At 42.2% G+C, this 24,258-nt stretch overlaps 1 protein-coding gene across 3 annotated transcripts in view; it reads left to right on the top strand.

Annotated features, from left to right (window-relative positions):
* The first annotated feature begins 8,984 nt into the window (after window positions 1-8,984).
* The window catches only part of SLC9A8 (solute carrier family 9 member A8), a 508,958-nt gene continuing 493,684 nt past the window's right edge, over window positions 8,985-24,258 (top strand). For all 3 annotated transcript variants that reach the window (XR_011847693.1, XR_011847692.1, XM_072110528.1), the window contains exon 1: window positions 8,985-9,081. Coding sequence is in view for 1 of the 3 variants with exons in the window: in XM_072110528.1 (XP_071966629.1) it covers window positions 9,068-9,081 (14 nt within the window). In the remaining 2 variants the exon portion in view is untranslated. The remainder of the gene's footprint in view (window positions 9,082-24,258) is intronic.

Here is a 24,258-nt window from a genome sequence, read left to right on the forward strand (position 1 = left end):
ATTTTTAGTTCTCTGCTTATTTGCGGTGGTGGCCTCGGCTTTCTAACTGTGAAGGAGTAGTGGACTACCTCCTCCTGTGACCCCTGTCCTCCATCCGCCTCCTGTTCCCAGCCTCCACCTGTCCTCCAGTCCCACAGTCCCCTCCAGAATCCTCAAGCCCAGGGGCGTCACTAGGTGGAAAGATTCGGGGCACAGGCCCCGGATCCTTTGTCCTGTGCCCCGGATGTCTGTGAGCAGGGACATGAGAGCCGGAGCAGAGAGAAGCACTCATCACAGATGCCCCGCCCCCAGCTCTGCCGGAGACTCCTGCTTCAGGCTTATAGTAGGGGCAGTCATCCCCACAGCACAGGAACCTTCTCCTCCAGCCTTTTATACCCCTTCCACAGGCTGTCACATCTCCTCTCTGCTGCTGCCCCTCCAGCTCCTCACACAAGCTGCAGCTCCTCACACAAGCCCTGTCTATGAGTGTGCAGGCTCCAGTGTCGATCCAGAGGGTGAGGGAGGAGGTTGCAGCCATTACCTCAGCCCTGCCTGCTGCACCACACAGCAGAGGAGCTACCACTTAGCATTTCTCTTCATAAAACATAGTAAGTGGTTTATAGGAGGATTCCCACAATGTAGTCCATGTATATAGTGTATGTATTTGCGTGTTCATGTATATACACAGTTTAGTATTCAGATGTTTCTGTATATTTATGAGTGAACTTGTATATAGGGTGTATAAGGCCTTGAGCACACAATGTATAATGTTACTGTGAGCTTCATTCTTTTTTCAATCACCATGTAAAGTCCCAGCCCTATTACTTTCAGTGGGCTCCAGTACATATGCCTGCTGTGTGCAGCGTGTGTCATGCCATGAACATGCAGTTGTATGTTGCAGCAAACACCCATCAATCAGTCAATGCTGGCACCTATCGCGGGTGTTAACCCTTTACATGGCACCGGTTAAGCTGTGACATGCGCCACAATCTTGGCTGGGATCACCGCTCCTTGTAACAACATCAGGTATCAATGATCTGTCTCCATGACGGCCTCAGGTCTTTATTAGATCTGAGAATTTGTCATTCATGCAGATCTGTTACAATGTACCAGTGAACATTGTAACAAATCATGTTCAAAAATGCCATATACTGCTATACTGTAGTATGGCGGTATATGATGATATCGGCAAGACCAACTAGGGTTAAAGTAGTCTAAAAAATAGTAAAAAACAAATAAGTTCTAATCGGCTCCCTTTCCCAAGAACGGATATATGATACAGTAAAAGTCACAAACATGTCAGGTATTGCAACGTCCCAAAACACCATTTTTTGCCATTTTGCGAATAAAAAGTGATGAAAAAGTCGTACAGTCCCACAAATGGTATCAATGTATATGTCATCACATCACCTCCTGCAAAAAATTACACCTGATGCAGTTCTGTATGCCACAGAATGGAAATGTTATTAGTCAGAATATGTCAAGTTGAAGAAATCTTTTTTGTACAAAAGGTTTTCTAAAGTTTATTAAAACCTAACAAAACATGTATAATTTGGAATCCCCATAATTTCACCGACCCAAAGCAAAAAGGGGAGGCATCGTTAGGTAAAATCCGTATAACAGAGCCCACAAAAAAAATGGTGCAAAAGCATTTTTTTGTTGAAGTTCACTGCATTTGGAATGTTTCTCCCGCTTCCCAGTACACGGCATGGAAAATTCAGAGATCCAGAGATGAGTAATGTGACGGTGCACAGTGCTGTCAGCTCCTTGCTCCACTACAAACCCTACAACGCTGTACAATGGGGCTGAGAGCTCTGCAGGGGGAGATAAAGTAATTACATCGTGTCTCCTGGAGGAGGTGCCTTAAAGTGGGTCGAATTTTTGTATTCTGTCTGGCTGGGGATATGGGTCCCAGAGGTGGAACCCAACCTATCATGTATTAATGACATATCCTGTGCATATGTTATAAATACTAGAGAATACCCTACCCTTTTAAGTTTTGTGGCCACAATGACTGGATATAAGAAATGGGGAGATCTTTCTATAGCTGCATATGATAAAATTTTTTATTTTATGCAGCATGTGGGGGTATTCTGTATGAGTTCTGTATTCTGTATGCAGAGAATTTGAAACGTGCGACTTAGGGCCCATGCCCCGCATCTTTTATGACCCTAGCAACGCCCCTGCTCAAGCCTCTTTCTGTTCCCCAGCCTCCTCCTCCTGTCCTCCATCATCCTCCTGTCCTCCATCATCCTCCTGTCCTCCATCATCCTCCTGTCCTCCAGCATCCTCCTGTCCTCCAGCCTCCTCCTCCTGTCCTTCAGACTCCTTCTCCTGTCCTCCAGCCTCCTCCTCCTGTCCTCTAGCAGCCTTTTCCTGTCCTCCAGCCTCCTCCTCCTGTCCTCCAGCCTCCTCCTGTCCTCCAGCAGCCTTTTACTGTCCTCCAACAGCCTCCTCCTCTATTCCCCTCCTGTAGCCTCCTGTCCTCCAGCAGCCTTCTCATGTCCTCCAGCAGCCACCAGCCTCCTCCTGTCCTCCAGCAGCCTCCAACCTCCTCCTGTCTCCCAGCCTCCTCCTGTCCAACAGCAGCCTCCTCCTGCCCTCCAGCAGCCCCCAGCAGCCTCCTCCTGTCCTCCAGCAGCACCCAGCAGCCTCCTCCTGTCCTCCAGCAGCACCCATAAGCCTTCTCCTGTCCACCAGCAGCATCCAGCAGCCTTCTCCTGCCCACCAGAAGCCTCCTCATGTCCTCCAGCAGCACCCAGCAGGCTTCTCCTGTCTTCCAGCATAACCCAGCAGCCTCCTCCTGTCCTCCAGCATAACCCAGCAGCCTCCTCCTGTCCTCCAGCAACACCCAGCAGCCTCCTCCTGTCCTCCAGCAGCACCCAGCAGCCTCCTCCTGTCCTCCAGCAGCCTCCTCCTGTCCTCCAGCAGCACCCAGCAGCCTCCTCCTGTCCTCCAGCAGCACCCAGCAGCCTCCTCCTGTCCTCCAGCTGCACCCAGCAGCCTCCTCCTGTCCTCCAGCAGCACCCAGCAGCCACCTCCTGTCCTCCAACAGCACCCAGCAGCCTCCTCCTGTCCTCCAGCAGCACCCAGCAGCGTCCTCCTGTCCTCCAGCAGCACCCAGCAGCCTCCTCCTGTCCTCCTGCAGCACCCAGCAGCCTCCTCCTGTCCTCCTGCAGCCCCCAGCAGCCTCCCCCTGTCCTCCAGCAGCACCCAGCAGCCTTCTCCTGTCCTCCAGCAGCACCCAGCAGCCTTCTCCTGTCCTCCAGCAGCCCCCAGCAGCCTCCTCCTGTCCTCCAGAAGCACCCAGCAGCCTCCTTCTGTCCTCCAGCAGCCTCCTCCTGTCTTCCAGCAGCACCCAGCAGCCTTCTCCTGTCCTTCAGCAGCCCCCAGCAGCCTCCTCCTGTCCTCCAGAAGCACCCAGCAGCCTCCTTCTGTCCTCCAGCAGCCTCCTCCTGTCTTCCAGCAGCCCCCAGCAGCCTCCTCCTGTCCTCCAGCAGCACCCAGCTGCCTCCTCCTGTCCTCCAGCAGCACCCAGCTGCCTCCTCCTGTCCTCCAGCAGCACCCAGCTGCCTCCTCCTGTCTTCCAGCAGCCCCCAGCAGCCTTCTCCTGTCCTCCAGCAGCCCCCAGCAGCCTCCTCCTGTCCTCCAGAAGCACCCAGCAGCCTCCTTCTGTCCTCCAGCAGCCTCCTCTTTCTTCCAGCAGCCCCCAGCAGCCTCCTCCTGTCCTCCAGCAGCACCCAACTGCCTCCTCCTGTCTTCCAGCAGCCCCCAGCAGCCTTCTCCTGTCCTCCAGCGGCACCCAGCAGCCTTCTCCTGTCCTCCGGCGGCACCCAGCAGCCTTCTCCCGTCCTCCGGCAGCACCCAGCAGCCTCCTCCTGTCCTCCAGCAGCCTTCTCATGTCCTCTAGCAGCACCCAGCAGCCTCCTCCTGGCTTCTGCTCTTCTGCAGCCCAACACATCTATTGAAAGGATTTCCTGACCTGGAACATCTATTCAAAGGATTCCCTGCCTCTTGTCTCCTTAGTGAATTCCCCTGCAGACAGCTACTAGGAGTCCATATATTCTAGACGTTTCCTATTGTAAAAATGCTAAAATGTATTGGAAGGGAGGATCTACCAAAAGCCTATACATTCTAGGTGTTTCATATAGTGAAAATGCTAGAATGGATGTGAAGAAGGAAGGACCTACAAGGATCCCGTAAATTTTTTGTATTCTGACATGGGTCGCTTTATATGGTTAGAACTTTTGAATACTGTTACTTATCAAAGCGATTATGAGATTGGTTTTTCTTCACATGTATTACTTCATTTTAATGGTAAATCTTGGCTGATAAGTTTTGAGTTTATGTACAAGAACAAATGATGAATTTAAAAAGAAAAATTCCATTTTCAAAATTCAAAATGATTGCGTTTTCAGGCAGATCGATTTACCACCTACATAAGTTGCTGAATAACATTTCCCATATGTCTACTTTACATTTTCATAATTTTTGAAATGTCTGGATAATTTATTTTGATGTCACGCGGCTTACAAATCGAATATCTGTTTTCCGTATTTTTAGAATTGACTATTTTGGGAATAATTACTGTTTACTACAAAATATTTAAAATGTAAAAAACCCCATGTATCAACCCACTATCATATTAAGAGCTATCATATTGAGTTCTTAATCAGACCATGATTAAGAACTGAATATTATAGTTCTAAACGCATAGGTCATGGATAGGATTATGGACTGTATGTCTCTTTTCATTTTATATTTGATGAAAATAAACGTCATGAATTGTTAGAAAACTTTGGATTTTGGAGTGCTGGATTTGGTCCTCTTTTTTCCTGAATTTCTTTTTCCAGTGTAACCATTTTGGGGTTGGTATCCTCTATTGTTGAAAATATATGAACTTTTTGTGATGGTAGGAGTAGAAAAGCATCAATTTTGTACTGGGTCTTTTTTTTTTTTTTTTTTTGTGTTCACGGTATAGCCTAATAATCATGTTATCTTCATTCAATACGATCAATACGATTACAGGGATACCAATCGTAAATACTAAACTTGCCAAATAAAACCCTTATGTGGGGAAAAAAATCTATCATTTGTTCACTGCCGTCTTCCAAGTGGCATAACATTTTTATTTTTTTGGCTAAAGAGCTGGTTGATGGCTTGTTTTTGCGGGGCATGTTGTACTTTGCAACATTATCATTCAGGAGTACATTTTTTTTTAAATCAAATTTTAGTGCTTTTTTTTGTGGGATTAAATAGATAAAAATCATAATTTTTGGCAGGTTTTAATTTTTTTTTTTACGGTGTTCATCATGCGTGTTCAATAATTATTTACTTTTATTAGAAGGGTTGTTACAAACATGGTGATACTGTATATGTGGGGTTTGTGTTATGATTTAAACTTTTTGTGCATTATATGTCTCTTTATGTTATGGGGAATATGGGCATTTTAATTAATTTTTTTTTAATTGAATAACATTTTTTTTACTTTTTTATTAGCGTATATACTGGTGTACAAGCAGATTTTTTCAGCACAAAAATATGCTGAAAAATCTCACCTCAGCTTACACACAAGTGAATTAAAAAAAATTAACTTACATACTCACCTTCTGGCGTCCCTGATGCTCGTCGTGCCTTCCCGATGTTCGTCGCAGGTCCTCTTCTGTCTTCTTTCTGCTTTAACAGCTGGCAGATCCCTGGGCATGCGATCTGCTGTCCGACGCATAATATGATGCGGCCGCTGGTGTCTCGCCAGTGTGGCATTTAACGTGTTAGACACACACAATCGGAGCCCACTCCGACTGCGGGTGTTACTTGGGGGTGTCAGTGGTAATATACGGTAAATTCCTGATTACGGCTCGGCTCGTACTTTTACTGCGCTGAGCATGAATCGTGAGAGCCCATGCCGTACTAGCACGGCGCTAAGGGGTTAAAGGACATTTATCATCAGATCATGGATTGTAAACCAAGCACATTGACATACTGGTGTGTGCCCACTCTGGCAGGATGGGTTGTTCTTTTTGCTTCTTATGCCCTTGTTATTTAGGAAAATGAAAATTATGTAAATGAACCTGAGGGGCTCCAGGCTCCATTAACTCCTATGGAACCTGGAGCCCCTTCGGTTCATTTGCATAATTTAAAAAAACCTTTTATTTGTAAAAAAAAACTGTGCATAAGAAGCTAAAAGAAGAGCAGATTCTGTCTGATGGGATGCACCCCAGTATGTCTATGTGCTTGGGTTACAATCATTTATCTGGTGTAAGATGTCCTTTAAAGGTGACCTTTAAGCTCAAGGAACATCATAGTCAGATGGTTGTTTGAGCCAAAGTGGACTTAAATGGGAGACGACCAAGGAGGCCACCATTGCTGAAAACAAATGAAAAAAAAAAAAATAGAATTTTTAAAACTACATGTGAACAAGACAAAAAGAGAATGTCCCATGGGAAAACGAGACTAAAATCTAACTTTTTGTCAAGGCACATCTGCTCTCTGTTTACAGACGGACAAAAGAAGCATAAGAGCACTGCCCCTACTGCGAAACAGGCCCACTATATATACACACACCACAGATACACAAACATACAATAGAAGAAGAGTCAAGAAATCAGGCGATTTGAGGCTAACTGAGTATATTTGATGGTGAGGTTTCGAGAATACTAGTTCTCTTCGTCAGAAATGATGTTACACATGAAACAGAAAATTCACAGCATTTTATACACACTAAACAGTGATCATCAAAGGATATTTAAAAAAAACTCTAAAACAAAAGTTTGATAAATACAGGGACATCTTATTTACGACAGGGTGGCAATAAAAACATTGAAAACCTGTGAGGCGAGACACATGAGTCCTGGCTCTTATCTGCTTGTCGCCTCCTGGTCAGTGTTAGGAGGTCATGAAGCTGGCATGAATGTTAAGACCACTTTGCAAGGTGTTGAATCCCCTCGTTAATTTATACTCCCATTCTTTCCTTTGCCTCGGTCTTAAAATGTCCCATTAAAACAGTAATCTGCAAATCATCCATAGTGTGCTCCTCTCTGGAGAAATATGCAGCCACTGGGAGATCTTTCCTTTTATTTTTAATATCAGATCTGTGCGAGTTATTAAAAATGAAAGGACATTCCTGAACTATCCAGAAAGGACTAGTCAACCTTACCTGGATGAGTTGTACACAGTGATTACAGCGTTCTCCGAAGCAGTGCATAATTAGGGTAAGAGGAGAAGCGGCGGGGCAGCCACAGGAGCGACAGAGCCTCATTATTATTATAATTGTTTTTTAAGCAGGACCACTCGGTTCGGGGATTGGACGGGATGTGTTTCTGCATCAGTGTGGCTGCAACGTTCTCGGGGTGTGTTTGGTTAATAATGCATGGAATCAAATGGTGGATTTTCTTTTAAGGTGTTGTCCGGAGGTCGAAAGCGTGGCTGCTTTTCTCCTGACATTGTTTGTGCCGGTATTACAACCCCCATCTCTATACAGCTGATCTACAATACTGGCACAAACTATGGTGAAGCGTGGCCATGTTTTTCAATTTTTGGACAAACACTTTAATATGGACCTGCATCAACTCCCACTAAATTAAATGACAGTGTTGTAGCTGAAATGTTCTGTGTAGCCACCATTGTTCCAGAGTAATCAATCTCATTATTTCTGGAACTTTATGTAAGATGGGTGGAGCCAGAACGTCTACTAGAGCCCAGAACCGCTCATATGAAAGTTGAAATCTTAATTGGCTTACTGTGTGCTTATTGGGCGCTCTCCTGTCAGGTGGGTGGTTTATGGCAGGAGCATTGATCGCTTAGGAATGGTGGGGACTAGAGAAAAAGAGTCCAACTGTGCTGGGGGACCAGAGGGGGAGGAATGGCGCCTATTAGTAGATGAACATTCTATTGTTACATATGACTGTTAGTACTCTGTAATGTCTTATTTTATTTGTATATGTTCCCCAGAAGTGCTACGTAATATGATGGCGCTAAATAAATAAAGATTATTATTATTTCTGTTGTAATTGGTACTTTGTAAGTTTTTGCTCTGGTTTAAGTTCCAGATACTGTTCCTTTTATTGTCCAGTGTAGGGACCTCATCCAAGTGATGTCTCTTTGAAATTAGTTGTTTAGGCACAGAGGTGGGATTGCAGCGCTGAAGTCACTCCCTGTCGCATAGTGAGTCCATCTTCCAGAGACCAGTATCTCTGTTTAAAGTGGCTATTTTTTTTTTGCATGGCATCACATCACAAGACTACAAAAGGAGCACAAGATATAATACACACACTGGGGGTCATTTACTAAGGGCCCGATTTGCGTTTTTACGGCGGGTTACCCGAATTTTTCCGTTTTGCGCCGATTTTCCCTGTAGTGCATTCAGCGCAGCAGCGACACCTGGTGGACGTCGGAGTAACTGCCTTAGTGAATCGCCGGAAGACCCGAATCCACCGCAGAGAACGCGCTGCTGGATCGCGAATGGACCGGGTAAGTAAATCTGCCCCACTATCTGCTTCATATACTGGTTTTAGTGGTGAATAAGATGAATTTCTACTGACAGGTTACCTTTAAACTGTGTTCTAATAAAAGCGCATAGTCCTGGCATATTCCACCTTATGCCCAGCACATGGCGCCCCCTATTGTACACTTTACACTTGAGATCTTGTTGCACCCCAACACTTATTATTATTAATTGCATATAATTGCGGCCACACTCACCCTTGTTGCACAGCATACATCAAGAGGTCATAAATTCCCCCTCCCCAGTGTACACATACAGCTTATACACTGCATACGCAGACATACACAGTATAAATGCACATACAGAATATACACAAAGACATGCAGTGTATAGCCATCGTACACACGACACATAAACACACCATACACACTCATACATCATACACACTCATACACCATTAACACACATACACCATACAGTATACGGCAGTAATTACGCCACTGCATCATATATTAAGAGGATCTTAAACGTCCTGCTGAGAAGCTAATATTGTCGCGGTGTTTCTCTGGTAACAAATTACTAAACACTTCCGGCTCTGCGCCTAATGAAGGTAGGCTGTATTTCCTCTCATGACGGTGTGCCAATATGGCGGCGATAACGTAAGTACCGTTGAATCAGCTCACACGATAGTGTAATTAATGGTAGATTCCAGGGTGTACTAGCCAAACTTAGTTAGCATGTGCTTATTTATCAAATATGTGCTTGTATGCACGAAGTCCTGGGAATTACCAATGTAAACGGCTATTGTAATTGATCAGTGGCGCACAGCGTTAGGAAACATTGTTGCAGCTATTTGATTTAACTATTGCTTTAACAGCTGGCCGTCCTACTAGTGACAAATGATTTATGGTCTGTAGAAATCATTGGGGCTGTGAAGAGCTATATTCGTTTAACCTGTCACTTTTACATTCCAACCAACAATCCATTTTATCTGCTTTAGTAGATCACTAACAATTGAAATATTGTGTAGCTTATTATCTTTCCTGCAAACTGTCACAGGTACACAGTTCAGCATCTGTTCTTTGATGTAGCTCTTCTACTCATAATAACATTTGTTTTATCCCTTCCTTTCTGCACAGCTTTGCCCCATTCCAACCTGCTCCCCACATGGTACCACCTCTTTACCTTGTATTGTGCCAACCTCATTGTCCCCATATATCGTGGCTCTATTTCTTTACTTGCTCAGTTGCTTACTTGCTGTTTAAATGGAAAAAAAAACCCAAACTTATAATAAGCAGCACGTGGACAAGGTGTACAGCACTCCAGGCTGCTAAGTGTGCATGATACACCAAGATAAGAACAACTTCAAGACTAAATTCTTGTAAAACAAAATTAAATGGTAGCAAAAATTTCCCTATTACTATTGCGTTACCTGGTGTTCTCTCATTTGTAAATCAAACCAACAGAAGGAACAAAGATGAGGTAATTCCAGTGTAAAATCTGACAATCCTTATTAAGTACAAAAATAAAATGTTACAATTCATAAGTGAAATCATAATAAATGATAAAAACATTCAAGGTGACTTACCACATACAGAATGACCAGAGCAGCTGGACAGATAATGTATGTAACCTATTTGTTTTCTGCTAAAGTGCTGCTAAATATCAGTTTGTAAACATGTAAAATAAATGGAAATAGTTGGAAGTGGGGGAAGTTGGGGGTGCAATATTGATGGTCTGACTAGGGCAGTGATGGGCAACCTTTTGAGCTTGGTGTGTCAAAATTCGCCAAAAAAACGAGCATAACTCGGGTGCTGTGTCACCTTTAGGAAAAACGTATTTTGTAATAACATGTCCAGCAGCGGCCTCCCCTTATTAATAACATGTCCAGCAGCGGCCTCCCCTTATTAATAACATGTCCAGCAGCGGCCTCCCCTTATTAATAACATGTCCAGCAGCGGCCTCCCCTTATTAATAACATGTCCAGCAGCGGCCTCCCCTTATTAATAACATGTCCAGCAGCGGCCTCCCCTTATTAATAACATGTCCAGCAGCGGCCTCCCTTTAAATATAATATAATAATAAACTTACATACTTACCCAGTGATGTCTTCTTCCCTGTAGCTTTACTGCAGGTCTGACGATAATGGCAGCTCGGCTCCTCCAGGTTGCACCGCGCGCCTCGGGTCACGTGACTGACGTGACCTGACGTCAGGTCGCCTCAGTCACGTGACGAGCAGCGTGCATTGCAGCCTGGAGGAGCCGGAGGAGTTGCAGAAGGTGGGCGGACCAACGCGGCGCCGGACAGGTAAGCAGGGGGCAGAAACACAGGGACGGGGGCGGGACATTAACACAGGGGGAGCACATTACACAGGGACAGAAACACAAGGACGGGGGCGGGACATTAACATAGGGGTAGCACATTACACTGGGGCAGCACATTACACAGGGAGGGGGGGCGGACAGCGGGCGCTGGGCGGCCGCGTGTAAGCAAAAATGACTACGCGTGTCAGTGCTGACACGCGTGTCATAGGTTCGCCATCACTGGACTAGGGCCTATTCTTATCGGAGGATCTGTGCAATTGTGCTAGTCTTTTGGTGAGAATACAATTATCCAAAGAAAGCTTGTGGAACATTTTATTGAAAGAAAAGGAAATAGTTGGAAGACCTGGAGCTCCAGTCAGAGTAATTTTTTTTATGTTTTAATTGCGGGACTTTCATTTGGATCGGTACTTTGCAGTTTGTAGCTCCCAAAGGGTAAATTGAGCAGCACATTGCTACAATCATTAGATTTTTATTATTATTTCATTCTGACTATCGTTCTTGCTATAGTTTGGTCTGCACCCGAAATGTGTACCACTGGATGTTTGGAATATTTTTCTTTACAAATAGAGTTGATTTACCAAATCTGTCTTCTGTGAAACAAGTTGGTTACTAGCACACCCGTTAAGCCCCGTTTTGTCCTCTTCCATATACATTCTTCATGGTTGCACTGGATACCGGTATTTGGGGTCCTTGGGAGTTGCTTTTCTTATCAACCACCAGCACTTTTTACTATTCACCTGGACCCAGTTCCTAAACGTTATCACGCGAGGCGCCGTTGTCCTCCTTTGTCACGTTTTGTTTCTTTAACCCCTTAAGGACACAGCCATTTTATAGCTTAAGGCTGAGCCCCATTTTTTCGTATTCTGACATGTGTCGCTTTATATGGTTATAACTTTTGAACACTGTTACTTATTAAAGTGAACCTGAGATTGTCCCCCCCCCCCCCACATGTTGTACTTCATTTTAGTGGTAAATGTTGGCTGATGTTTTGCGATTATTTAAAAAAAAAAAAAAAGAAAGAATTATGAATTTTTTATTAAAAAAAAAAAATATTCGAAATCATTGGTTTTTCAGGCCGATTTACCACCTAAATAAGTTGCTGAATAACTGTTTCCATATGTCTAATCTACATTTTCATAATTTTTTAAATGTCTGGATAATTTATTTTGATGCGGCTTACAAATCGAATATTGATTTTTCCGTACTTGGGGATAAATGCTGTTTTGAATGACATTTTACATATTTAATATTAAAAAACCCCTATATATCAACCAATTTTCAAATCTGCACCCCTGAAACTCTCAGAAACAACTTTTAGGAAGATTGTTAAACCCTTGAGATCTTCATAATAATTAAATCAAAATGGAGGCGAAATTTAGAAAGGTAAAATGTTGTAGGTTATATGTTTATTTAGCCCTAAAATTGACACATTTCCAAAAGATAAAAAAAGAGAAAACCCATCTTACAATTTTTTAATGCATTTCTCCCTAGTACAGAGACCCCCATTACTTGTTTTATGGGCTCACAGCGAGGATTTTAGTTTTCTCGTTGACTCCTTTTGTAGGCTATAAAATTTAAACTTTTTCATTATTGGGGCCATGTGATGGCATTTATTTTGCGGGATAAGATGCTTTTTCCAGTGTTCACCATTTTGGGATTGGTATCCCCTATTGTTGAAAATTTGGGAACTTTTTTATGAGGGCAGGAGTAGAAAAGCATCAATTCTATAATGGATTTTTTTTACTTTGGCTGTTTACCGTATAGCCTAATAATTATATTATCTTTATTCTGTGGGTCGATACGATTTTACTAAATTTGGCAAATATAACCCTAATGTGGCATAACATTTTTACTTTTTTGGCTATGGAGCTGTTTTTTTTTATACTTTTTTTTATCACTTTTTATATCATTTTTTTTGGTATTAAATAGGTAAAAATCATAATTTTTGGTGGGTTTTTAACTTTTTTTAACGGTGTTTGTTTTGCGGGTTCAATAATTATTTACTTTTATTCTATGGGTTGTTACGGACGCAGTGATACTATATATGTGGGGTTTGGGTTCTGATTTAGACTTTTTTTTTGAACATTATACGTCTCTTTATATGTAATGGGGCTTATGGGCATTTTTATTGATTTATTAATTTTTTTTTTTTTTTTATTACTCCCACCATTATGATTGCTTGCTCATGGAAATACCTTGCAATACTAATGTATTGCAGGGTATCAGCTGTGTCAACCTATGCACATCCATAGGCTAATCCTGTGCTTTTTATTTTTCCATGTACAGAGCTGTGTTGTGGCTTATTTTCTGTATAACAAATTACACTTCAAAATGGTGGTATTTAATATTTCATGCCGTGTACTGGAAAGTGGGAAAAAAATCCAAATGCAGTGAAATTGGTGAAAAAACGCATTTGCGCCGTATCCTTGTGGGCTTGGATTTTACGTATTTCACTGTACGCCCCAAATTACATGTCTACTTTATTCTTTGGGTCGGTATGATTAGGGGGATACCAAATTTGTAAAGGTTTTATGTTTTCTTACATTTACAAAAATTTAAAACCTTCTGTACAATAAAATTTTGGGGGATTTTACCATCTTCTGGCGCAAATATCTTTTTTATACTTTGGTATACAGAGCTTTGGGAGGTGTCATTTTTTGTGATTTTTGATGAAGTTTTCAATGTTATCATTTTTAGGACTGTCTCGTCTTTTGATCACTTTTTATATAATGTTTTAAATCTTTTAAAATGGCAAAAAGTGTCATTTTCGACTTTGGGTGCTATTTTCCGTTTCGGGGTTAAACGTAGTGAAAAACTGTTATTATATTTTGATCAGGCATTTTCAGGATCTGTTCAAGAGCAGTCTCCACGTCATGGGCAGAGAGCGTTGCCATCAGTAGAACAGATCTGTAAGGCAGAAAAACCCTGACGTTTATTTGTCATAAGTTGGATATAAGCTTCCGAGTGCTCTCGGCAGCTGTCCCACCCTAGTAGTACTCCTTTGATATATGTCCTGTCAAGTGCCTTTGTGGAGGTGTCAGGAAAAGATGAAAGTTACTTGGATTTTTCGTAACCTCCACAATGGTGCAGGATTTTCCTACCCTTTCGATTTTATCGTTAATGTTTTTTGTTAGTCTGCATATTTGTTAATAAAGTTCAACCATCTAAGCTCCCCGGAAAAGACTGAGGAACAAGGGGGAGGGACCACTTTTAAATAGATTTTAAGTTGTTTCCTGTTACTGGAGAAGCCGGGAATCCCTCCTGTCAAGTGCCGGTGTGGCGGTTACGGAAAATCCAATTTTCATCTTTTCTGTGATCTGTATGCAGAATCTCCTCTTTAATATGAATCTATATTAATGAGGAAGATCTATCAGAAATATCTGAGAGCAGATCTGTTTTAGGAACTTATGGCAACCAATCAGAGCTCAGCTTTCATTTTATGCATAAAAATCACACCCGAAATTCTAACTTTAAACATAAATATCTCCGGTCCCTTTGCTTCTAGAAAAATATTTTAGATGGGCGGCACGGTGGCACTTGCATTCTTTTGAAAATTCTCAGTTGATAAATGTGGTGGTACACACTCTGTGGTGTATTTTTTCCGTCATTGCGTGACTTTAGAGTTGCACAAAAGTTGCACAAAAAAAACCCGCAAAAATTTGTGACAATCATACGCCAAGAAAAAAGGGGGGGGATTTATCATTAGTCCTATGTAGTCCTATGTAGCTACATAGGACTAATGATAAATCCCCCCCCCCTTTTTTCTTTAATGAGATGGTAATATAATTTAGACCCCTGGGGGCCTTGTGATCTAAGCACCCCAATAAGTGGATAGCTAGATATAAAAAGGGGAGAATTTGGGAATTGTGCCACTAGGGCCTGTCTAAGTTGTAGGCATCAATAAAATTATGTTTGTGGGAGGTCTTTAGAGCTCTTCAATTGATCAAATGAGTACAAAATAGAGTTATTGTAGAGGTCATGTAACTGGCCAATGCCAAAAGGTAGACCATGCTCGTAGGTCTGGGAGCTTTTATATTTCAGATAGGCTCAAATTATTCCACAGTTGGAGTCTCTGCTTTTACCACTGTAAAGTTTGACAACGATTTAGCCTGCTGCCATGCTAGCTGGATTGTGTATAGGAAGCAATTGACCCGAAAGGAAGTGAGGAGTCTCTGGAACAGTCCACTTTCAAATAGTAATCCAGGTGATATTCTGAGTTTAGCAGTGAGTCAGGGACTAGTGTCTAATGTATCTAAGTTGGCCTGCCAGTAAATATAAAGATCTGGGAGCGCTGTTCCCGCCATACTCTTCGGACGTTGGAGGGAGGTTAGCTATAGCTTGGCTCTGAAATTACCCCAAACAAATGAAGTCATTAAACTATTCATTTGGGAAAAGAGTTGAGAGGGAACTATTACCTCCATGTGCTGCAGGGCATTTAAACACTTCCACAGTACGATCATTTTAAGAAGGTTAATCCTTCCCGCTGTGGATAGTGGCAGAGATCCTCATGTTCTAAGTTTAAATTTAAAGTCATCCAGTAAGGTGGTTCGGGGAGGGGGGGGGGGGGCAGAAGGAATTTTTATCCCCAAGTATTTAAACGTGTCCACTACATTAAGGCCTGACCCAGTCTGCCGTCCCTCCTGGAGGATCAGGGGAAAGGGAAGTTATTGAGGACTTGGTCCAGTTGATTTTAAGCGCTGAGTAGGTGCCAAAGGAGTCAATCTGCATCATGGCTACCTGTAATGTCGATAGCGGGTCTCATGTAAACAGCATCATGTCATCTGCATTTAATGCCATTCTTTTTTCCCTGGAGCCAATCTGAATGCCTTTATAGTACAGATATCTCCTGATTAGTATGGCCAGTGGTTCTATAGCCAATGAAAACTAAAGGAGCGACAGGGGGGAAAGGAGGGAGATGGAAGGCCATTCCCTCAGAGTGCCGCCTTTGGATGTTTATACAAAATGTTAAGCCAAGAAATAAATCTGGGACCAAACCCAAATTTTGCAAACACCTGTTGGAGAAATGGGCATTTAGCGGAGTCAAATGCCTTTGTGGCATAATGCCCAGTCAGCTTTCAAATGACTGTCAACTTGGAAAACCACCTGTACATGGTATTTTTATGGTTAGCACACACACCCATTGTCTTTAATGGAAAATGCGGTTTACATCTTGATGCCTGATTGCCACGACACCGGGAGTGAGCTGTGAGACAGTGTCACAAATTACAGAGCATGTAGAAAATATTGCTGCCAGGGGTTTGCAGCAAATAGAAGCCTCACGTTTTTAAAAACTCCTTAACGCTCTGCGCCGTAGCTCTACGGCGCAGAGGTATAAGGGAAGTATGAAGAGGGCTCACGGGCTGAGTCCTCTTCATACAGAGGTGGGGGTTTTTGCATTTTGCACAAAACCCCCACCGCTAATAACCGCGGTCGGTGCTTGCACCGATCGCGGCTATTAACCCTCTAAACGCCGCCCGCAAAGTCGCGGGCGGCGTTTAAAAGACGGCGGCGCGCGGGCGCCGCCATCTTTTTTTCGATCGCCACGCCCCCGAACGTCATCGGGGGGCGGCGATCGGTTACCATGGTAGCCTCGGGTCTTCTCTTGACACGAGGCTACATGGTTTATGCAGGTTCGTTACAATGAGCCAGTGGCTCATTGTAATGTAAGACCTGCAAAAATGCCATATATTGCAATACTGTAGTATTGCAGTATATGGTAGGAGCGATCTGATCATCTAGGGTTATTGTACCCTAGATGGTCTAAAAAATAGTGAAAAAAAAAAAGAAAAAAAAAAGTTTAAAAAATAAAAAAAATTAATAAAATATTAAAAGTTCAAATCACCCCCCTTTCCCTAGAACGGATATAAAACATAACAAACAGTAAAAATCACAGACATATTAGGTATCGCCGCGTCCCAAAATGCCCGATCTATCAAAATATAAAAACGGTTACGGCCGGCGGTGACCTCCGAGGCGGGAAATGGCGCCCAAATGTCCGAAATGCGACTTTTACACCTTTTTACATAACATAAAAAATGAAATAAAAAATGATCAAAATGTCGCACAGACCTCAAAATGGTAGCAATGAAAACGTCGCCTCATTTCGCAAAAAATGACCCCTCACACATTTCCGTGCGCCAAAGTATGAAAAAGTTATTAGCGTCAGAAGATGGCAAAAATTTTTTTTTCTTTTTTGTACACATTCGTTTAATTTTTGAAAATGTATTAAAACACAATAAAACCTATATAAATTTGGTATCACCGCGATCGCACCGAACCAAAGAATAAAGTAGGCGTGTTATTTGGAGCGAAGAGTGAAAGTCGTAAAAACTGAGCCCACAAGAACGTGACGCACGTGCGGTTTTTTTTCAATTTTTCCACATTGGAATTTTTTTTCAGCTTCGCAGTACACGGCATGTTAAAATAAATAACATTACGGGAAAGTAAAATTTGTTACGCACAAAATAAGCCCTCACACAGGTCTGTACACGGAAAAATGAAAAAGTTATGGATTTTTGAAGTTGGAGAGCGAGAAATGAGCCGGAAAACCCTCCGTCCTTAAGGGGTTAAAACTGGTCTGGCAAGTTGGCTGAAAATATGGCACGCCTCAGTGCTACATCAACCTATTTGAGGAATGCCCTCTGTTGTGGGAAAAGCGCCGGGTGTAGTACCAGAAGAGACGACTTAAAGGAAACCTACCATTTCAAATGTTAGGTTTAAGCTGTAAACACCGAGCACCAGCTCAGGGTGAGCTGGTGCCGGTGCTTAGTTTCGTTAGTGTTAAAACCGCGGTATCGCGGTTTTAACACTTTTTAAACTTTATAGCATAAACTGCTTCGGCGCGGCGTGCGCACGATCGTGCGCGCGCCTACATAGGAAATGCCGCAGGCGTTGCGCGCGCACGGTCGCGCGCAGCGCCGAATCGGCTTCTGCCTATAAAGTTTAAAAAGTGTTAAAACCGCGATACCGCGGTTTTAACACTAACGAAACTAAGCACCGGCACCAGCTCACCCTGAGCTGGTGCTCGGTGTTTACAGCTTAAACCTACCATTTGAAATGGTAGGTTTCCTTTAAGGGCTAGCTACAGGAGGCAATAACTGCGCCAATGTTGTCAGATAAGTGTTGGAGTGCCACCACAAAATTGCACAACAAGCTTAGCAAGTACTGTCTAATCCCACTCTTCCACCCCTCACATTTTAGTTAGCATTATTTGCTCCATCCATGTACTAGACATGTGAGGCACAGATTTTATGGACCAGGCACATTGATGCCACTCCCTACATCATTGTGTTACTGTATGTAAGGAGTCCTCTTGACCATGTAGAACTGCATTCATGCACTGTTGCATGGCCTTATACAAATTCTTTATTTAACCCCTTCCCGCAACTGGATGTAATTATACTGCACTGCAGGAAGTCACTTTCCATAAACCGCAGTAGTATCATGTCCAGCTCTGCTTGTGAGCCGCTGCTGTTGTCAGGTGTTTATTACTATTTATGATTGTGACTGTTTAACCCCTTAAAGGAAACCTACCATTTCAAATGGTCGGTGTAAGCTGTAAACACCGAGCACCAGCTCAGGGTGAGCTGGTGCCGGTGCTTAGTTTCGTTAGTGTTATAAACCGCGGTATCGCGGTTTTAACACTTTTTAAACTTTATAGCACGATCGTGCGCACGCAGCGCTGAAGCAGTTTCTGCTATAAAGTTTAAAAAGTGTTAAAACCGCGATACCGCGGTTTATAACACTAACGAAACTAAGCACCGGCACCAGCTCACCCTGAGCTGGTGCTCGGTACTTAAAGCTTACCCCTGCCATTTGAAATGGTAGGTTTCCTTTAAGGACGCAGGGTTTTTTCGCTCATTTCTCGCTCTCCACCTTCAAAAATCCATAACTTTTTCATTTTTACGTGTACAGACCTGTGGGGGTCTGAGGGCTTATTTTGTGCGTAACAAATTTTACTTTCCCGTAATGTTATTTATTTTAACATGCCGTGTACTGCGAGGCTGCAAAAAAATTCCAAATGTGGAAAAATTGAAAAAAAAAAACGCACGTGCGTCACGTTCCTGTGGGCTCAGTTTTTTTGACTTTGACTGTGCACTCAAAATAACACCTCAGCTTTATTCTTTGGTTCGGTGCTTTCGCGGTGATACCAAATTTATCTAGGTTTTATTGTGTTTTAATACATTTTCAAAAATTAAACGAATGTGTACAAAAAAGAAAAAACATTTTTGCCATCTTCTGAAGCTAATAACTTTTTCATACTTTGGCGCACGGAACTATGTGAGGTGTCAGTTTTTGCGAAATGAGCCGACGTTTTCATTGCTACCATTTTGAGGTCTGTGCAACATATTGATCATTTTTAATTACATTTTTTATGTGATGTAAAAAGGTGTAAAAGTCGCATTTCGGACATTTGGGCGCCATTTCCCGTCTCGGAGGTCACGGCCGGCCGTAACCGTTTTTATATTTTGATAGATTGGGCGTTTTGGGACGCGGCGATACCTAATGTGTCTGTGATTTTTACTGTTTATTATGTTTTATATCAGTTCTAGGGAAAGGGGGGTATTTTGAATTTTTAATATTTTATTAATTTTTTCTTTTAACTTTTTTTTTTTTTCTCACTATTTTTTAGACCATCTAGGGTACATTAACCCTAGATGGTCAGATCGTTCCTACCATATACTGCAATACTTCTGTATCGCAGTATATGGCATTTCTGCACACTATACATTACAGTGAGCCACAGGCTCATTGTAATGGATATGCAGAAGCCATGTATCCTCGGGTCAAACGAAGACCCGAGGCTACCATGGCAACCGATCGCGGTTATTAGCGGTGGGGGTTTTCTGCAATATGCAAAAACCCCCACCTTTGTATGAAGAGGACTCAGCCTGTGAGCCCTCTTCATACACTCCTTATACCTCTGAGCCGTAGAGCTACGGCGCAGAGCGTTAAGAGGTTAACCTCTCAAATTGGTTGTAAGTAGATTCTTGCTCTTTCCATCTTGGATCGAATGGCTGATATCAGGGGGGGATCCGATCCTTCCCACAGCTCCCCTGGGGTCTCAAGAGCGCCCCTGTCCTGCCAGTTGGCTCTGCTTAGCAGTATATGTCATTATTGCAGTGCAATGCTTGAACAAGTGATCAGACAACCTTTATTATTATTATTTATTATTATATTTTTTTTTTTTACATCTATGTATGAAAAAAGTTAAAATAATAAAAAATATATTTTTATAATATTGAAGCAATAGTCTCTAATCCATTTTCACCAATGCACTTTTTCTTTACAGCTTTCACTTTATGCTCCAAATGTCCTTCATTTTGCCATATTCTGACACTTATAACTTTTTCATACTTTGGCGTATGCTGCTGTCTGAGGTGTCATTTTTTTGCATAACGTGTATTAACATTGTTACCTTTTGCAGGACAACCTTTCAATAATTTTTTTATGAAAATTTTTTTAACAAAAAATCATTTTAATATAATGATGGGTTGAGACCTATCAGTGACAAGTCCTGGGGTCTTATAAAGATCCCAGGCTGTCACAGCGACTTTATTATAAAAAGTGACAGGTTCTTTGGATTTTGTGTTATAGAATAAGAAAAATTACACAGTCAACAATATTTAAAAGTTTATTGCAATACAAAAGTATATAAAGAGTTAAATATCAAAAGATTATACTCCCAACACTGTCAACTTTCACAGGCTTATCAACACATCAACAGAGTTGTCCAGCATCATTGATTATCACGGATTATCACCAAGCGGTGGAATGACAGGTAGCGTCCTACGGGCACCCAATATAACTAGCTCTCAAATCTCTCAAAATCTACCACTAGGTGATGGTCCCGAGGTTTTATACCCTATGTATGCGTCAGCAAACTATGTGGAAAAACGTGTATACACATGTGTTTCTTATCATCCTCCTAATTGTATAGTTTCCCATGGAAAGCATATTAGGAGATAGACGCATCCCAAAATATATCAAACTTAACAGAGTATATCATGAGGATAAGCTATGTTGATTTGTTGGTTCATTCATAGTTGAAAATAAAGTTACATGAACTGTCTTTTATTTCAAGAGAAACCATGTTGTCTCTTTGACTCCATTTTGGGTTTTACATTGCATACTACCCTAGACAAGTCAGATTACCTTATATGCACCATAAGCTACCTTTATATGCTGGCGCTTAGTGGGTTTGAACATGGTAAATAAGGATGGAATGCATTGGAGACAACAGCAACTTATAATTAGGAGAGCTATTATGCAAATTATGATTCCGGCAATGTTCCGATAGGAAAGCTAATAGCCAATCCCACCACCCTTAATTTATATCTTGTTTTACATGGGTAATCATTTCGGTTCTATTATGGATCCATTTTGTAATATAGCCTTCTTATATGAATGCAACTCTAGCAAAACATCCTATAAAATTACACAAGTAATATTTATTATTTCTTATAAAGCAAACCATACATGCTAGAGTTATATGATTATATACAGCAAAGACGGGCACTCCTACTAATGATACAGCTAGACTTGTATATTCTGCTGCTGACATGAGGTTTACATCATTCAACAGTCTTCAGGCAGTTCTATAGTCTCTCTCTTTCTCAGGTGACATATGTAGGGCATGCTCAGGTGGTGTAGGGACCATAGTTAAAGCTAACCAGGATAAAGCACAAAGACCTCTGGTCACATTGACAGATAAATAAGTATACCTGTTATTGCTACAAGCTAAAACCCAATCTGGGGGCAAGGGTTCATGTGAGTCTGATGGGACAATCATTGAACAGTTACATTGCATTTGCTGCCCAGCAAGGACTGTTATCTTCTATCACACATTTTTGGAAAACTTGTCTCTACCCCTCCCTTCGGTTCAGCGTGTGCGTCTGTGGATTTATTTTGTTCAGTGCTTTGTCCCTGCTCATCAGTACGTTCTGATGTTTGTACTGGTGGTTGTGCTGAAAAAATGCATTACAAGCTGGAATGTGTGTTTTGTCACATGTACATTCAAAGAATAATTCTGCATCGGTTATAGTCCCAGTTGATATTTTGATCATATTTTCTTCTAATTCACTGGAAGTGGGGCAGTTCAAACAAGCAGTTCCAATCTACATGCATATGTAAACCATTGTCCGTTAATTCTGTATCATTTAACTGTATGCGTAGCAGTTGAGTCCATACTGCAACAGGAGTTGGTACAGCGACCAAACAAGTTTCCAGGACATTGCTGGATTATACATTTTTCAGGCAAAAGTCTGTGATATTTAGTACTCAAGCTATTTACAGCCACATGTTCTCCTTCGTTTTCCATAGATCTCTCTCTCTTAGAGATTTTTATCAGGGGCTCAAACCCCCCTCATTGTAAAGGTGACTTTCAAATTATATGAGTCTTTGTATTCCAGCTTGGAATGCTTAGGGATGAACCCCACCCAAACTTTAGTTTTCATTACATGGAAAATGAATGCTGAGTCTTTAAAATGTCTGACAGTATGTAAGATGGCATCCAAGACCAGTGTGCTATCCTTAACATTCTCCCACTCTCTTGCTCCTCAACTTAGGTTTTTCTTGGACCAGCTGGGATGGGGCTTGATAGGGCTCGCAATAAGTCCACAATAGCACCACCATGAGGATTAGCTGGATCCAAACCTAATAGGAGATTATTCACGTAAATACACATTATTGGCTGGGGTGTACTGATACTTAGTTGCACCAGGTGCCATGGTAACCAGCACATTATCAGTGCCTTTTTCAATTACTTCAGCTGGTGGGGGAGGACCTTGGAGCTGTTTTACCCATACTTTTGCTCCATCTGAGTGTTTAAAACCTCCAGGGCCTTGTACAGTCAGGTGTGTAGGAGCCTCTCCTTTTAGCTAGGGTAATTTGTGGGTGTGATAAGACTAGCAATTGTGCTATCTTCTCTCCATCCTGAATTCTTCTGTTCCTGTATTGTGTAAAATCACACTGATTTCTCCTTGGTAATCAACATCCATTACCTCATTACTTACCTGTACACCACGTAAACTCAAGTTGTATTGTCCCAGGATTAACCCAAAATGTCCTGGTGGGATAATTATTTCCAACCCAGTACCTAGGGACTTGATTTCCTTACGCATAATGGTCTCGGCCTGGATAAAATGAAGATCTTGCCCGACTGATTGGGGTGTGGCTTGTAAGGGGGGGGGGGTTTAGTTGAGTCCGTTATTTCCCAATATGTCAGTCTGTTGATTCAGACCAGCTTTTAAGGTTCATTGCTTGTAATGGGGTCTCTTGCTCAGCTATCGGTCTATTATTCAATATGGTGACTTCTTTCTCCAATTTCCCCATCAGTTAACTTTTGCAATTGTTGTTTTAACGTCCAATTCATACGCTCAATCAAGCCTGAAGCTTGGGGGTAATAGGGGATGTGAAATATCCACTCAATGTTATGCTCTTGAGCAAACTTCTGCATTTTATGGTTTCTGAAGTGAGTACCATTATCTGACTGCATTTGCAAAGGTATGCCATAGTATAAAACTATGTTTTCTAGCAGGCGGATGGTGGAATTAGCATATGCAAACTTACAGGGGTGCACCAGGAGTACACCTGAGTAAGTGTCTACTGCTGTACAGGTATATTTCCATTCAGTTAATGGTCCGATTAAATCTGCCAAATCTGGCCAGGCAATGTGCCTCGCAAGATGTGTCCTTTTACCACACTGGGCACCACCCTGTTAAGAAAATGTTGACCCACAGGACACTGTTTGATAACTGTTTTTATAACCTCTAACCTGAGGTGGACACCGCTGGTTTCCCCCCATTAGAATGTTGCTTTTTCCCCCGGGTGTCTGCATTTTTGGTAAGCCCGTTTGGCCAATCCCAATTCCTGGGAGTATTCAGGTTCTTCTTCACTGATATGAGCTTCGGCAAACTTTGATTGTTCATCAGCTATGCTTTTGTAGAGTATGTCAAGAGAATTTGTTAGTATGCGTGTCCACGTGAAAAACAGTCACATTTTATCTATGACTTATTTACCAGATTTTTTTCGACAATTCACTTCACCACACTTCCTTAGTCCCTATTTTCCAACCATTGTTATTCCAGGTGGGCATCCAGTTTACTAACATATGTGCCACAGACAATGTGTCACGTGTAAATGTGGACCTCAGCTTCTCCTTGTGGATCTGGTAGACAGCATACAATTTAGCATACTGAATTCTGAAACTATCAGAAACAACTTTTAGGAAGATTGTTTACCCCTTGAGATCTTCATCGTAATTACATCAAAATGGAGGTGAAATTTAGAATGGTCAAAATTTGTCGATTATACGTTCATTTAGCCCTAATATTTACACATTTCCAAAAGATAAAAAGAGAAAACCCACCTTACAATTTGTTCTACAATTTCTCCCAAGTACAGAGACCCCCCACATGTGGCTGTGACTTGTTTTATGGGCGCACATGGGCGCAGAATGGAAGGAGCACCCCACAGCTGCCAGTATTTTAGTTTCCTCATTGGCCCCTTTTG

The sequence above is a fragment of the Engystomops pustulosus genome, chromosome 6 (assembly GCF_040894005.1).
Source record: "Engystomops pustulosus chromosome 6, aEngPut4.maternal, whole genome shotgun sequence".
Taxonomy (NCBI): Eukaryota; Metazoa; Chordata; class Amphibia; order Anura; family Leptodactylidae; genus Engystomops; species Engystomops pustulosus.